Below are 13,769 nucleotides of genomic sequence, written 5' to 3'. Positions count from 1 at the left end.
CCTGAAGAAAATCATGTAACCAAGTCCACAAAGTCTGCCATAAATTTGTTATCTGATTTCAACTGTGCCCTCACCTCAACAAGACAATCCTTTTACCCATCCTGAATTAGTTCTCTATCCACTTCCCAAAGGGGCTATTCTGAGCCTTACATATGATTTCTATCCACTTTGTCAAAAGAATGTCAGATGAAAACATTACCTCATACATTACTGAGAAAATAGAGATATTCACCATGAGTAGCCTGTTCTCTCCTTCTGTACATCTCAAAATCCCTTGCATGATTCCCTCAGCTTCTCACCAAGATCAACTCGCCTACAAGGCCTCTTGAGCCCATCTCCTCCTGTCTTCTCTAGCAATTGTCCCTCTCTGCCCAATCATCCCTCCTTTCAAATCTTCAGTCTCTATCTACTGTTTCCTTTCCTACTGTGTGCAAATGTGTCCATGGGTCCCCCAGTCTGAAGAAACCCTCATTAGAAACCATCAAATCCTCAAATTATCATCCTATAGCCCTTCCTTTCATAACCATTGCCTATCAATCACTTGTCAACCTGGCATCTGATCTCATCAGTCAACTGAAAACTCTCCAAAGTTACTAATAATCTCTAATTCAACTTTAGGGCAGAAAGACTTAGAGAAGCAGCTGACCACTGGACCTTGACTCCTAAGTTTTCCTTTGGTAAAAGGGCTTATGGATAAGAAGATGCCAGAGTTGGCAAGAAGGAACTTGAGAACATGACCAGCTGATTAGATAAGCAGAAAGAGCCTATTAGAGGATCAGGACTAATCCTGGTGCAGTAGTATGGGAGGGACAGCACCAGGGATCTATGGTTCTGAAGTGATAAAAGCTGATCCAGGGGATGGGATAAAACCAGAGTACCCCTTTTGTTCAGTCACCTTCAGTCATGTCCAACTCTTCATGACCCCATTTAGGGTTTTCTCAACAAAGATACTGGAATAGTTTGTCATTTCCTCTCCATCTCATTTTACAGATGAGAAAACTGAGGAGAACAGGGTTAATTGACTTGCCCAGGATCACACAGCTTGTAAGTGTCTGAAGCCAAATCTGAACTTGGGAAGATGAGTTTTCTTGACTTCAGGCCTGGCATTCTATCCCCTGCTCCATCTAACTGCCCAGGGTACCCTACTATCCCCTCAAAAAAGACATTCCCCCCCTTCTGGTTAGCAAGGAGTGGGATTCCTTATCTGTTACTTTTAATTAAGATTTCATTTACCTAAAACAAAACCCTATTAGCCAGCAGAAATGCTAAACTGTGTGTATATTTAATTCAAGGTTTTCAGACTGAGAGAAAGCGACATTGGTCTCCTTGCTATTTGTTATATAAGATACTCCATCTCACAACTGTCAACATATTTTATGGTTTGTCCTCAATGCCTAAAATTGTCTCCTTCCTCATGTCCATTTCCTGGCCCCCCCCAGCTGTGTTCAATTCCCAAATAAAATCCTACCTTCGACAAAAAGCCTTTCCTAATCCCCTTAATTCTAGTGCCTTCTCTCTATAATTATTTCCCATTTATCCTGTGTATACCTTGTTTGTATACCTTGTATACAGAGTATTAACACTGATTGAAACCAACTCCAGATATTCAAAATACTGGCAGAATAGTGCAAACAAGCTTGCACCCAATACCTGGACTACTGGTCCACCTGGGTTGAAATCCACAGGAGGTGAGAGATGTGCACTAGCAGGAACCTCAGGAGAGTGTCAGCCTCCCAACCTCCTCAGTGGTTCATATGTTCATATGTCCTCTTTCCCATTAGAATGTGAGCTTCTTGTGAGTCTGTTTTTTGCCTTTCTTTGTATTACTAGCATGTAGCACAGTGCCTGGAATATAACAGGCACTTAATAAATGTTTGCAAAACCTGTATTTCTTTAGACCTACCCTGCCCAAGATGGTATGCATCCAATTTGCCAAGACCATTCAGCACAATGGAGAACTGCATCCAAATCATGACATAGGTGGAGAGTCATCTATTGATACTGACAGGAAGAGAAGTAGACATGACCAGACTAAACCAAATGGACCAAGGACTATGGAGAAGAATTTATTTAAGGGTATCCCTAAAGAATGCAATGCAATAGGAAAAGCCATGGAATTGTGATGAGTTGGGATACTAGGAGAAAACATTCTAAAAATTGGGAAAGGGTGCACTAGATAGCCCATCTTGCAAAAACTCAACTCCATGCACATCAGAAACATCTTCTTGTGTATGGGTCACAGAAGATGAGTACAGGAGTTACACTGCAGATACAGATTTTTATAGCAGGATTCACAAAAAATCTGGTGATAGATGGAGCCCTGGACACAACTATTCTTGGAAAGGTAAATGACCAAGGGAACAGAGACCACAACAGACTGATACATGAATATCATTAACAGGAGACAACCAGAAAGGCTGAACTATTTTCTACTACAATGGTAGAAAACACGAGCACACATAATCTCATGAGGCGATGGCAGTTTTGGTCCTGGGGAAGCTAAGATGTATAGTATAATAATCAGGAAATGGCAATGGGGCCAAGGAAGAAGTCATCCTGGATCTCCAAAACAGTATGCAGGGTCACCTTTTAAGTCACTTATGGTTCCATCCCATTTGAACTCACTGGAGCCTATATAGAGGTAGTGATAAAGATTGAGAATATGAAATGTAATGCAGTCCTGAACTGTGAATTTCAGGTTATTATCATATCCCAATGATCCTATGAGATATTTGAGGAAAATACCTTGATGGCCAATAAAAGGGCTAAGACTTGGTGGACTGAGTGACAAAAACCATCCATGTCTGAAATACATTAAAATAAACATGAAGTTTCCTAAAAAAAATAGTTGGTAACCACAAGAGGGTGGATACCATGGCTCTAGTAATCTTAACTAGTTGTTGTAACCAGACACATCAACTATCCCTGGAGTATTAACACTGATTGGAACCAACTCCAGATATTCAAAATACTGGCAGAATAGTGCAAACAAGCTTGCACCCAATACCTGGACTACTGGTCCACCTGGGTTGAAATCCACAGGAGGTGAGAGATGTGCACTAGCAGGAACCTCAGGAGAGTGTCAGCCTCCCAACCTCCTCAGTGGGTCCCAAGGAACTGGACCACAAGGATGAAACAAACAAGCGTGTTCTCAGGGCATGAACAGGGGCAGCTCACAGGGTGCAACTCACCTGCTCCCAACCATCACGGAACAGTCTAGGAAGCTTCTTTTATCTGTGGTGGAAAGTTAATCAACAGCGCCATCACAGATTACAGAAGCTCATATCTATCATCCACAGTGGTAGTATGAAAGGACAACAGGGACATAAATGTGGAGCCTATTAGATGTTGAACAAAAGAGCCGAAGTACATGATGCCAAGAGTGCCAGATGTCCTGGACTGTCTGTTATTCAGTCAGTGGTTCTCAGCATTGGACTTACACAGTGGCTACCACTAGATATTTATGCAGATATCCAGACTCCTTTCATCTGCCCGCCTGGATTTCCAGTTTGAGTAGATGCTTCAAGTCATCACAGGTTCACCTGCCATGTTCCAATAACTGGAGGAGAAAGTATTTGGAGATAGGTACTACCTGAAAGCACTGGTGTGCCTTGATGACCTTATTTTCTGTAGGAAGACACTAGAAGAACATGAGCAACTAATGAAAATCTAGGATTGGCTAGAGGAAAATGGTGTATTGTTCCTTCCTGAGGATATTGAGGTACACCCCTACATTGATGTCATAATTATAACTGAGCCAGATAAGGCCCTGGAGGCAGAGGCTCTAGATCATACGGGGGTTCATATGAGTGATGAAGGGTAGGAAATCAACCCTAATACAATCCAAAGTCTAGCCTGAATAGTCAAGTTTTGGGGAACACACTAGGTAGAAAGCCCATGTTTCTGAAGGTTTTATTCATTAAAGGCAAGGTTAAGTGGAACCTTAAACAGGCTCTAAGAAGCAGCCAGAATAAAAGGTTTCTGCATCTGCAAGCTCACTATGCCTCTTTTGAAAAATCCTACTCAATAAATCTGAACAGCTCCCTATTGCCTCTAGAATCAAATACTAAGCTCCTCTGAGCTTTTAAAATGCTTCAAAACCTGGTTGCAACCTACCTTTTTAACTCCCTGTACTCTATAGTACAGTCAAACAAACCTTAATGCTGTTTCTCACACACAACATTCCATCTTCTGCCTCCATGTCTTTGCAATGCCTGTCCTCTATGCCTGAAGTGCACTCCCACCTCAAGCCTACCTCTTGAAACTCTATTTTCTCCTCTAAACTCTGCTGAGTTGGCACCTTCTACATGTAGCCTTTCTTGATCCCCCAGTTACTAGTGCCACTCTCTTCAATTTAACTTCTATTTATTTTGTACAAACTTATATCAATGTTGCTTCCTCATACAGAACGGAATGTCCTTGAGGGTAAGATGTGTTGCCTTTTGGTCTCTGTATCTCCATTGTATAGCACAGTTTCTACCATGCAGTAAACACTTAATAAATGTGTGATGATTGACTGTAATTAGGTTTGTCTGCATGTCATAATGTCAAGAACTCTAGATCAGGAGTCAGAGTCTAGGTTCTAATTCTGCCTTTGCTAAGTGTCTCTCCACACTAACTGTGTGATCTTTAAGCTTTATGCTTCCTCATCTGGAAATTGGGAATAACACTTTATCCTTGCCTGCATTACAGGATTGTTGTGAGGATCAGATGGGAGAAAATGATCACCAGCTATACAAATGCAGGCTACTACCATGAACAGAATGAGAGGCGCCAGAAATATGACACGTAAGAAGACTACCCAGGTGATAGTGTTGGGAGAACTGTCCTCAAGAGAAGGCAATGAAAATAAACCATGGAGAATTCTGTTTAAAAACAGACCTCGGAATGGACTTAGATAGCATAAGACGTTAGTGATAGGATAAGAGGTTAAAAATTGTGCCCCATGCAATACACAGCTTGTCTCCCTCACTAGAATGTTACCTCCTTGAGAGTGGAGACAATCCTACTTTCCTGTTTGCATCCCCACTACTTAACATATTGCTTTATACATAGTAAGAACTTTAAAAATGTTATATTCATGCCTTCCTCCACAAGGTTTGAGCACTCACTATAACACATGGGACTTGACTTCTCACAAAATAAATACCTACATGTCATTGAGAAGAGAACTTCTGGCATTAAAAATGGGCCATTTGCTTTTAAAAATAATGTTCAAAAGTTCTCTGTCTCTCTCGTGTGCCATCCGCCTTCCTCCTGGGACACGCAGGAGTTTGCCCTAAGTGGCAATCTACTCCAGTTCCAGATCTTTCTGAGAGTGACTATTGTACCATGATAAACATCTATCTATAAGTAATAATAGCTGCTCACATTTACATACTTCATGGAAACTTAAACACTTTCTTTGCAACAACTCTCTGAAATAGGTGAAACGAGTATTAGTACAGTTATCCCCATTTTTACAGATGAAAAAGCCCCAAGGCTCATAGGGGTTGTCACTTGTCAACAGTTCTATGGTTATTAAGTATCTTGGCTAAATTCTAACCCAGATCTTGTAGTTTCAGTGTTCTCTCCACATCAGGCTAACTTCATTCACATATCTAATTCACAGATTGTTACATGGATCACTTCACTACAGAAGAGTCATAATTAATTACCTCATAATGTAGCTTTTCAAAATCATTGATTTTTTTCAACCCTAGCGCTCGATTGTCTTGAAGGGCCTCTTCAAGACATTCATAGAAGATGGCAACTTCAGCTTTTCTCTTTTCTTGCTGTATCAAGCCATAGTCGAATAGGGTCTGACAAATGTCAACAAATTTGGTTTTGTATGTGAATTTAGAGTTAAGGAACCTTGCATTAAACTCAGAATCCTCTTTTAAAAAGCTATTGTCGGATACTTTACGAATTTCGGTTCCAGTATCTTAAAATGATTTTATATAGTTTTATTTTAAGGGAAAGAACACGATGTGGAGGCCTGGAAGTATTGCAAGAAGTTATTTCATTGGCAAGTATATAATTTCATAAGTCTTTTTCTATTGCTGATTAATTTGATTCCACTATCTTTGTGTTAATATATCAAGGAATACACAATGTTAAGTTTACACTGAACTAAAATTTACATGACCATTGGTAGTAGAGATGCCAAAACAATAAAGCATCTTGTTGCTCTCCCTGACATAAAAAGCAGGGACCAGAGAAACAGGAACCAGGGAGGTGTTTATGCACTTCCCATCATTATCTTTCAGAGAAATACTGATATGATCCAACCTTCTTCCTCCTGTAGACATTCTTTCTGTAATATCCCCTCTAGGTGGTCCTCTTAGCTCTGCTTGAATACTTCCATCAGATTTAGGTAGATCGCTAGGAATTCTCAAGAGTCAGGAAGTTATAATTTCTAAGTCTACCTTTCTGCTTGCAGTTAAGTAACTTGTTCTTATTTCCACCATGAAGAGGAAAATAATTGATTACTCTTATATTTGTGCTAAATTTGTCTTCTAATTACAAGTGATAAGCACATATGTTCAAGCTGTTATTTTTCCATGACTGCATGTGTGAACACATTTGTGAAAAGCTGCCTTGACTTAAGGAGGGAATAACATGCACACTCAATTTGGTATGAAAATCTATCTTACACTACAGGAAAGTAGGGGAGAAGGGGATAAGTGGGTTATGGAGGGAATGATAGAAAGGAGGGCAAATGGGAAGAGGGAGTAATTAGAAGTAAACACTTTTGGGGAGGGACAAGGACAAAAGAGAATATAATAAATGGGGAACAGGATAGGATGGAGGGAAATTAGTTAGTCTTTCACAACATGACTATTATGGAAGTCTTTTGCATATAACTACACATGTATAGCCTATATTGAATTGCTTGCCTTCACAGTGGGGATGTGTGGGGAGGGAGGAAGGGAGAGAAGTTGGAACTCAAAGTTTTAGGAATGAATGTTGAGAATTGTTTTTGCATGCAACTGGGAAATCAGAAATACAGGTAATGGGGTATAGAAATATATCTTGCCCTACAAAAGAGAAGATGGGGATAAGGGAAGGGAGGGGTGTGATAGAAGGGAGGGCAGATTGGGGGAAGGGATAATCAGAATGTACAATGTCTTGGGTGGGGGAGGGGAGAGATGGGGAGAAAATTTGGAACTCAAAATCTTGTGGAAATGAATGTTGAAAACTAAAAATAAATAAATATTTTTTTTTAAAAAAAAGCTGCCTTGACTAATCTAGTAGTTACATGCAGCTTTGCACCAGTATTAAATTTGGGAACCCCAAGAGTTTGCCAGAGTTCCATCCATCGACATTAGATAACATGAATAGCGATTCTCAGCAAAATGAAACCTCAAAGATTTTTTGTGTTTGTTAGTATTTTTTTAAAGGCAGAAAAAGGATATGTCTCCAGTAGCTCCGTCACTCCTGGTAAATAAGCGAGCTTGGCAGCTTCAAGATCTTCTGAATAAAGGCTATCAAACAAATAAGGTCCATTCAGGTATTCAACATACGCAGCCTGTGAAGGAAAACATGGCCACCAAGAGTGATTCCAAATTCTATTCTGTTACCTACCCAGAGTTAATTCTAGCAGGCAAGCTGATGAAACACAGAAGGGGCTAAGAAAGCTCTTGTCAGGAGCTCCACCAGGTCATGCAAATATTCTCAAAAAGACAAATTTCATGGATCCCACTTTTTTTTCAATTAATGTGATCCTCCTATGAAATCATCCTACTGGAAGAAGCATAAGCCATGCACTTGGCTACTTTATTCCCTGAAAGGCTAAAAATCATCAGTAGAACTCACTAGAAGAGGGAGGGTACCTTGTGTTTTTCCAGTTCTGCTATATTTGCTTGCTCCTCTTCAAGCTTGCTCTGGATGTAATTCTCCCGATGCTTCAGTTCATAAATACTGTACTGATATTTTGCATCACCAAGTTCTCTCTGTTAAATAAAAAGAAAGGGTTTCCATTACTGGGTATTGTCCCAGGTCTAAAAGAAGCTATATTTGGAAAAAGTACTGGTGGAGTTCAAAGACATGGCTTCTCAAACTGTTATGTGGTTGTAAGATTACGCAAAGAACTTCATAAAGAAAACTGCACTTTGATTTTTGCATTATTGGTTTTTTAAAGTATTTTTGACTTATGTGAAAATATCATTTTTTGAACACAGGCTCTTTCTCATCTTTTGCTTCTGAAGTCTACTTTCATCTTCACACGAGATAGAGGTACGTTTGTTTCTGAGTGTGGTAACAGACCTAGCCAGAAAATGAACAGTAAAAATACTTCGGCTTCTAAACAGAAAATGTATTCTATTTGTTTGGATAAAGAATAACAGCAAAAGGTAAGAAGTAAATTACAAATGCAAATTATATTATATCATATTATATTATATTTCTAAAATTACAAACTATACTTACAAACTATATTTTCTAGTGTAACAGAATGAATCAATCACAAGTATAAATTAGGTGTGAACATAATCAATTTGAGAGGACAAAGGTACTTTAATCATTGAAGACTGATGATGTTACATAGGAAATATTTTGTGATTGGTTATAAGAATCAGACATACTTCTGAGCTGGTGTAGGAAAATAAATCAGTCCAGCAGTACGCTCAGAAAGTGACTGTCTGGTATACCAGTGGAAGAATTTTGGTTTGGAGAATTATTCTTGTTTAGAGAGAGTTATTCCTCTCTCTCCTTATTCCACCCCATTGACCATGTTAGTAGAGAGACTAAGTATAGGACCACACTTCTTGCCAGGAGCAGAGAAAGACACACGGTAGATAAACATAGATGCATAAAGCCAGAAGAAGCATCTTCTAAGGAGCACAACCCTATGCATCAGAGAAGAAGGCAAATTCTAGATTGAAGAAAAGACTCCCAATTCCTAAAGTACTAGGAGTTATGGCAGTGATTGGATTCACACACTAGTTGTACCTATCTGTTTAAATGTCATACCCCCAAGAGAATGTAAACTCTTTGAGGACAGAAATTGTTTTTCAGAAAATTCAATAAGCTTAGCTTTTTAAATGATATGTACAGAACACAGAAGAAAGGGAAGAGAACAGATCATGAATATAAAAGTGATTATGATTATTTATAAAGGAGAATGCACTAACAGTAAGGAAAATTCAGTTCAATCCCCTGATTTTCCCACACTTTGGTTTTCAAACCCAGGCAAAAATCATCCATCCTTCCCATATTTACATATTCTTAAGCATTTGATACTTAACAGTTAAGTGTTTTTACTTAGCAAAAGTCCCACTGCTTAATAAAAGGGAAACTAACCAATCCGGGTGCTGCATTTCAAATCCGAGGTCCTGGGTTCAAATCCCAGCTCTGTCACTTCATTTCCCTAGGTGACCTGGGACAAGTCATTTAACCTTTGAGGCCTGTTTCCTCACCAGTAAAATGAGGGGTCTGTACTTAATAGTCTCTGGGGTCAATCCCAGATCTAACTCTCATAAGAACTAATCATAGTCTCTGAAAGAGAAAATGAGAATGGTATCATGGGAAGGAAATAAAGAAGAAGGTTGGTATGAACACTTTAAAGGAAAATAGCCTTTTGTTTTTGTAGCAACAGATCCCACTAATACTGGTAGGCAGAGTCCTGCCTGAAGTATTGGAGAAGTAGCCCAAGCTACTTCTCCCCTCCCAATCCTGGGGAACCAGGAGGGGCTGGAGTTTTCTTGTTAATTCTATAGCTTATGAGCCCCTACTAGGGTGCTTCCCTTAAGGATTATCAGTTGATTTCTGCCAAGCCTAGAGGCCTGTATTGGGCTACCCGAGTCTTTCTTACCTGTCCAGGTCTTCGGCTGGCCACGCCGGATGCACATATGAGAGAAAGGACGTTCCAGAGTCAAACAGGGGTTGAGCTTTATTACAGGGTTTCGGTTACAAGTGCAGGGGGTCTTCTTTCTTAGGACGAAGAGGGGGAGATTTCCTAAGAAGGCTAAGCTTAAGGGAATGGAAGTAGAAGTACAAGCGGGGAGAGAGGGGGAGGGGAGAGAGGAAAGAAAAGAAGCGGAGCCCTACTTTTCTCTTTGGCTCCACACGTGCTAAGAGCTTTCTGGCTTCCTCAATCCTACTTAATCTTCAGCCACACAGTTTGCATCTCAATACCATGCTGTTAGGTAACTAGGTGTGCTCCAATCCGGGACGACCTCGAGGGCAGGGAGACTCCACCCATCAGGTATCTCCGGGGGAGAGGCGGAAATACCCGAGCTAGCCGAGCTAGCTCAGTCTGACCTTCTCGAACCCCCGCTGTTCATGGAGGGCCTCGTAAGACTCTAAGATTTAGAAGTCCCACTTTTACCTGCCCGAGACTGTCCACACGGAATTGAGCTTCCAGTCCCAACATATCCCCTTCTTTGTTATGCGCGGAGCGCACCTGGCTCTAGAGCAAACAGTGGCTGGAGGCTGAGTGGATTAGGAAGGCCTTTAGCATATGAGTACCTTACAACAAGACTCCATTCACACAGAAATCTGCAGCTAGCACAACTGACAAAGGGAGGCATCAAATAAAACAAAGATGAAACTAAATGGCTGAGTTACAACAGGGGAAGTGCAATCAACTAAAATCCCAAAGCATATTTTAAGAGAAGCAGGTGGTGTAGGCGCCTTACATCACCACTCCCTTAATCTTGCAAATGGATCTATACAGGTGGAAAATTGGTCACCTCCGCCCCACCCAAGTGTCCTGGGTTTGTGATATCAAAGTCTTCATTCAGCTGGCGAAAAAAGGATGCCTAGATGGGAAACTGTCAGCAGCAGTGTCTGCGGTTGTGATGAGGGCTGCTTCCTCTCTGGGCAGCAAGGTTAAAGCTGTCAGCAGCAGGCTCAGGTGGTGTATGATCCTTCTCCGGGGTCTCTGGGCTCTCCGGGGTCTCCGCCTCCTGCATCTCCGTCGTCTCCGACCTCGGTTCCCACCTACGGATCCTTCTAATGGGAATCCACGCATTCCCTTTTCCTGTGGAGACACAAACATACCCTCGACCCCCTATTAGTATCTTAAAATGTCTCATAGCTGGAGTAGTATGTGAGCCTTTTGAGACAGCTGTATCAAGCTCTGATTGTATTAGGCCTCTTGATCTTAGCTCTGATTGTATTAGGCCTCTTAATCTTAGCTCTGATTGTATTAGGCGACCTTTTCCCCTTCTTTGTTTAGCGAGGATCGCCTTTAAGGTAAAGATGATAAGAATGCATAGTGGCTCTTTTACTTAGGTATAGCTGCTGCCAGGTGCTTACAAATGCTTCATTAACATCTGTAAGGAACCTGACTTTCCCAGAATTTTTCTTTATAACAAACACAGGAGCATTCCAGGGTGCTAATTGCTCCTTAACCAATAGTTGTAGTGCCTGGAGTTTTTCTGGAGTCAAAGCCCAAATCGGGGTGTCTGACTTCCAATTCAAGGGTGGGGACTCCAGTACAACAGCAATGGCCCTTACTAAAAATTTGATAGCTTCATCCCGAGGCGGCTCATAATGTCCCTGCCCCAGATGTTAAAACTAAGTCCTGGAATCACCAACGGCCATACGGTCCTTTGGCGATCCTCTGCCTCCCACTTTACTGGGTGCATTGTCTCTAAGGTATTTTGGCACCCTCCTATTCCCCACACTGGTCTCTGGCTTTCTTTGAGCTTCCAGTGCCTTAAGGGAAGGGCAATAGCTATGGGAAGCTGATCCTGGCCCCTCCCTGTACTTATTTCTTTCTGCCCAGGGGTAAGGCAGGCTCTGGCTAAGCTCTTCCAGTCATTAGGAGTCAGAATGAACTGACCGCTGAGAGTTTCAAGCATGGCTATAACAAAGGGTGAATTAGGGCCATGCTTGGTACAAGCCTCTTTAAGAGTCGCCACTCTCTTCCACTCTATGGGTATGTGGCTCCTCCGAACCCCACCGGGGACACTGGGGTCCACTATTTCTAACACAGGAAATGTCCCTACATCTTCTCCATTCTCTATAGCCTTTCTTATTCCTTTTTCCAAACTGGACTGTGGCCCTGAACTGTCTGACCAATGGAGCAGGTTATAAGGAGGCGCGGAGGGAAGGCACGGCGTATTCTCCCCTGCCTCGCCTTTTCCATCTGCTAGATGGAGCTCCGGGTCTATTTTTTCTTTACGCTCCTTAACTTTCCGCTGAACTTTCTGCTTGCCTGGGTCCTCCGTCCCTCCCGTGTTCTCCCCTCCCCTCTCTCCGCTTCCACTCTTATTCCAATCCCGCCCTGGCCTCTCCGGCCCTTCCTTACAAAATTCTCGGAGGTCGTTTAACTCTATTGTGACCCCCGCCTCCCTGCATTCCCTGTGAAGTTTCTCAGCCCAGACCTCCTGTTCCTCTGGCTTTATTACTGGCAATTGATTCCTCATCCCTGCCCTTTTCCCAGGGGTTTGGGAAGCTTCTCTCCCCTTTCTCTCCTTCCGAATCTAGGATTCGGGACTCGCTTCTTTCACAGCCCCTTCCGGGTGTACCCCAAAAGCACCCAGGATTATCTACGCTCCCAATCCCTGTTGGGGCGACAACTGCCAAACCTAGAGGCCTGTATTGGGTTACCCGAGTCTTTCTTACCTGTCCAGGTCTTCGGCTGGCCACGCCGGATGCACATATGAGAGAAAGGACGTTCCAGAGTCAAACAGGGGTTGAGCTTTATTACAGGGTTTCGGTTACAAGTGCAGGGGGTCTTCTTTCTTAGGACGAAGAGGGGGAGATTTCCTAAGAAGGCTAAGCTTAAGGGAATGGAAGTAGAAGTACAAGCGGGGAGAGAGGGGGAGGGGAGAGAGGAAAGAAAAGAAGCGGAGCCCTACTTTTCTCTTTGGCTCCACACGTGCTAAGAGCTTTCTGGCTTCCTCAATCCTACTTAATCTTCAGCCACACAGTTTGCATCTCAATACCATGCTGTTAGGTAACTAGGTGTGCTCCAATCCGGGACGACCTCGAGGGCAGGGAGACTCCACCCATCAGGTATCTCCGGGGGAGAGGCGGAAATACCCGAGCTAGCCGAGCTAGCTCAGTCTGACCTTCTCGAACCCCCGCTGTTCATGGAGGGCCTCGTAAGACTCTAAGATTTAGAAGTCCCACTTTTACCTGCCCGAGACTGTCCACACGGAATTGAGCTTCCAGTCCCAACAGATTTCATTTAGTCAATCCGATTTAATTTTAATTTTTTAAATTTATTTATTTGACATTCCTTTTAACAAAATTTTGGGTTCCAAATTTTCTCCCCTTTTGTCCCCTCCCCCCCCAAACACCGAGCATTCTAATTGCCCCTATCACCAATCTGCTCTCTCTTCTATCATCCCTCTCTGCCCTTGTCTCCATCTTCTCTTTTGTCCTGTAGGGCCAGATAACTTTCTATACCCCTTTACCTGTATTTCTTATTTCCTAGTGGCAAGAACATTACTCAACAGTTGTTCCTAACACTTTGAGTTCCAACTTCTTTACCTCCCTCCCTCCCCACCCCTTCCCTTTGGAAGGCAAGCAATTCAATATAGGCCAATTATGTGTAGTTTTGCAAATGACTTCTGTAATAGTCGTGTTGTATAAGACTAACTATATTTCCCTCCATCCTATCCTGTCCCCCATTACTTCTATTCTCTTTTGATCCTATCCCTCCCCATGAGTGTCGACCTCAAATTGCACCCTCCTCCCCATGCCCTCCCTTCCATCATCCCCCCCACCCTGCTTATCCCCTTATCCCCCACTTTCCTGTATTGTAAGATAGGTTTTCATACCAAAATGAGCGTGCATTTTATTCCTTCCTTTAGTGGGATGTGATGAGAGTA

At 42.3% G+C, this 13,769-nt stretch overlaps 1 protein-coding gene across 2 annotated transcripts in view; it reads right to left on the bottom strand.

The window, feature by feature from the left end:
- DRC3 (dynein regulatory complex subunit 3) overlaps positions 1 to 13,769 on the bottom strand; it is a 107,301-nt gene that overhangs the window by 53,489 nt on the left and 40,043 nt on the right. For both annotated transcript variants that reach the window (XM_072650170.1, XM_072650169.1), the window contains 3 exons: positions 7,815 to 7,934; positions 7,398 to 7,510; positions 5,658 to 5,832 (listed from right to left, as the gene is read on the bottom strand). In XM_072650170.1, the coding sequence (XP_072506271.1) occupies positions 5,658 to 5,832; positions 7,398 to 7,510; positions 7,815 to 7,934 (408 nt within the window). The remainder of the gene's footprint in view (positions 1 to 5,657; positions 5,833 to 7,397; positions 7,511 to 7,814; positions 7,935 to 13,769) is intronic.

The sequence above is a fragment of the Notamacropus eugenii genome, chromosome 3, assembly GCF_028372415.1.
Source record: "Notamacropus eugenii isolate mMacEug1 chromosome 3, mMacEug1.pri_v2, whole genome shotgun sequence".
Taxonomy (NCBI): Eukaryota; Metazoa; Chordata; class Mammalia; order Diprotodontia; family Macropodidae; genus Notamacropus; species Notamacropus eugenii.
Note: the sequence above shows the minus strand (reverse complement) of the source record. Positions and strands in the feature narration are given on the sequence as shown.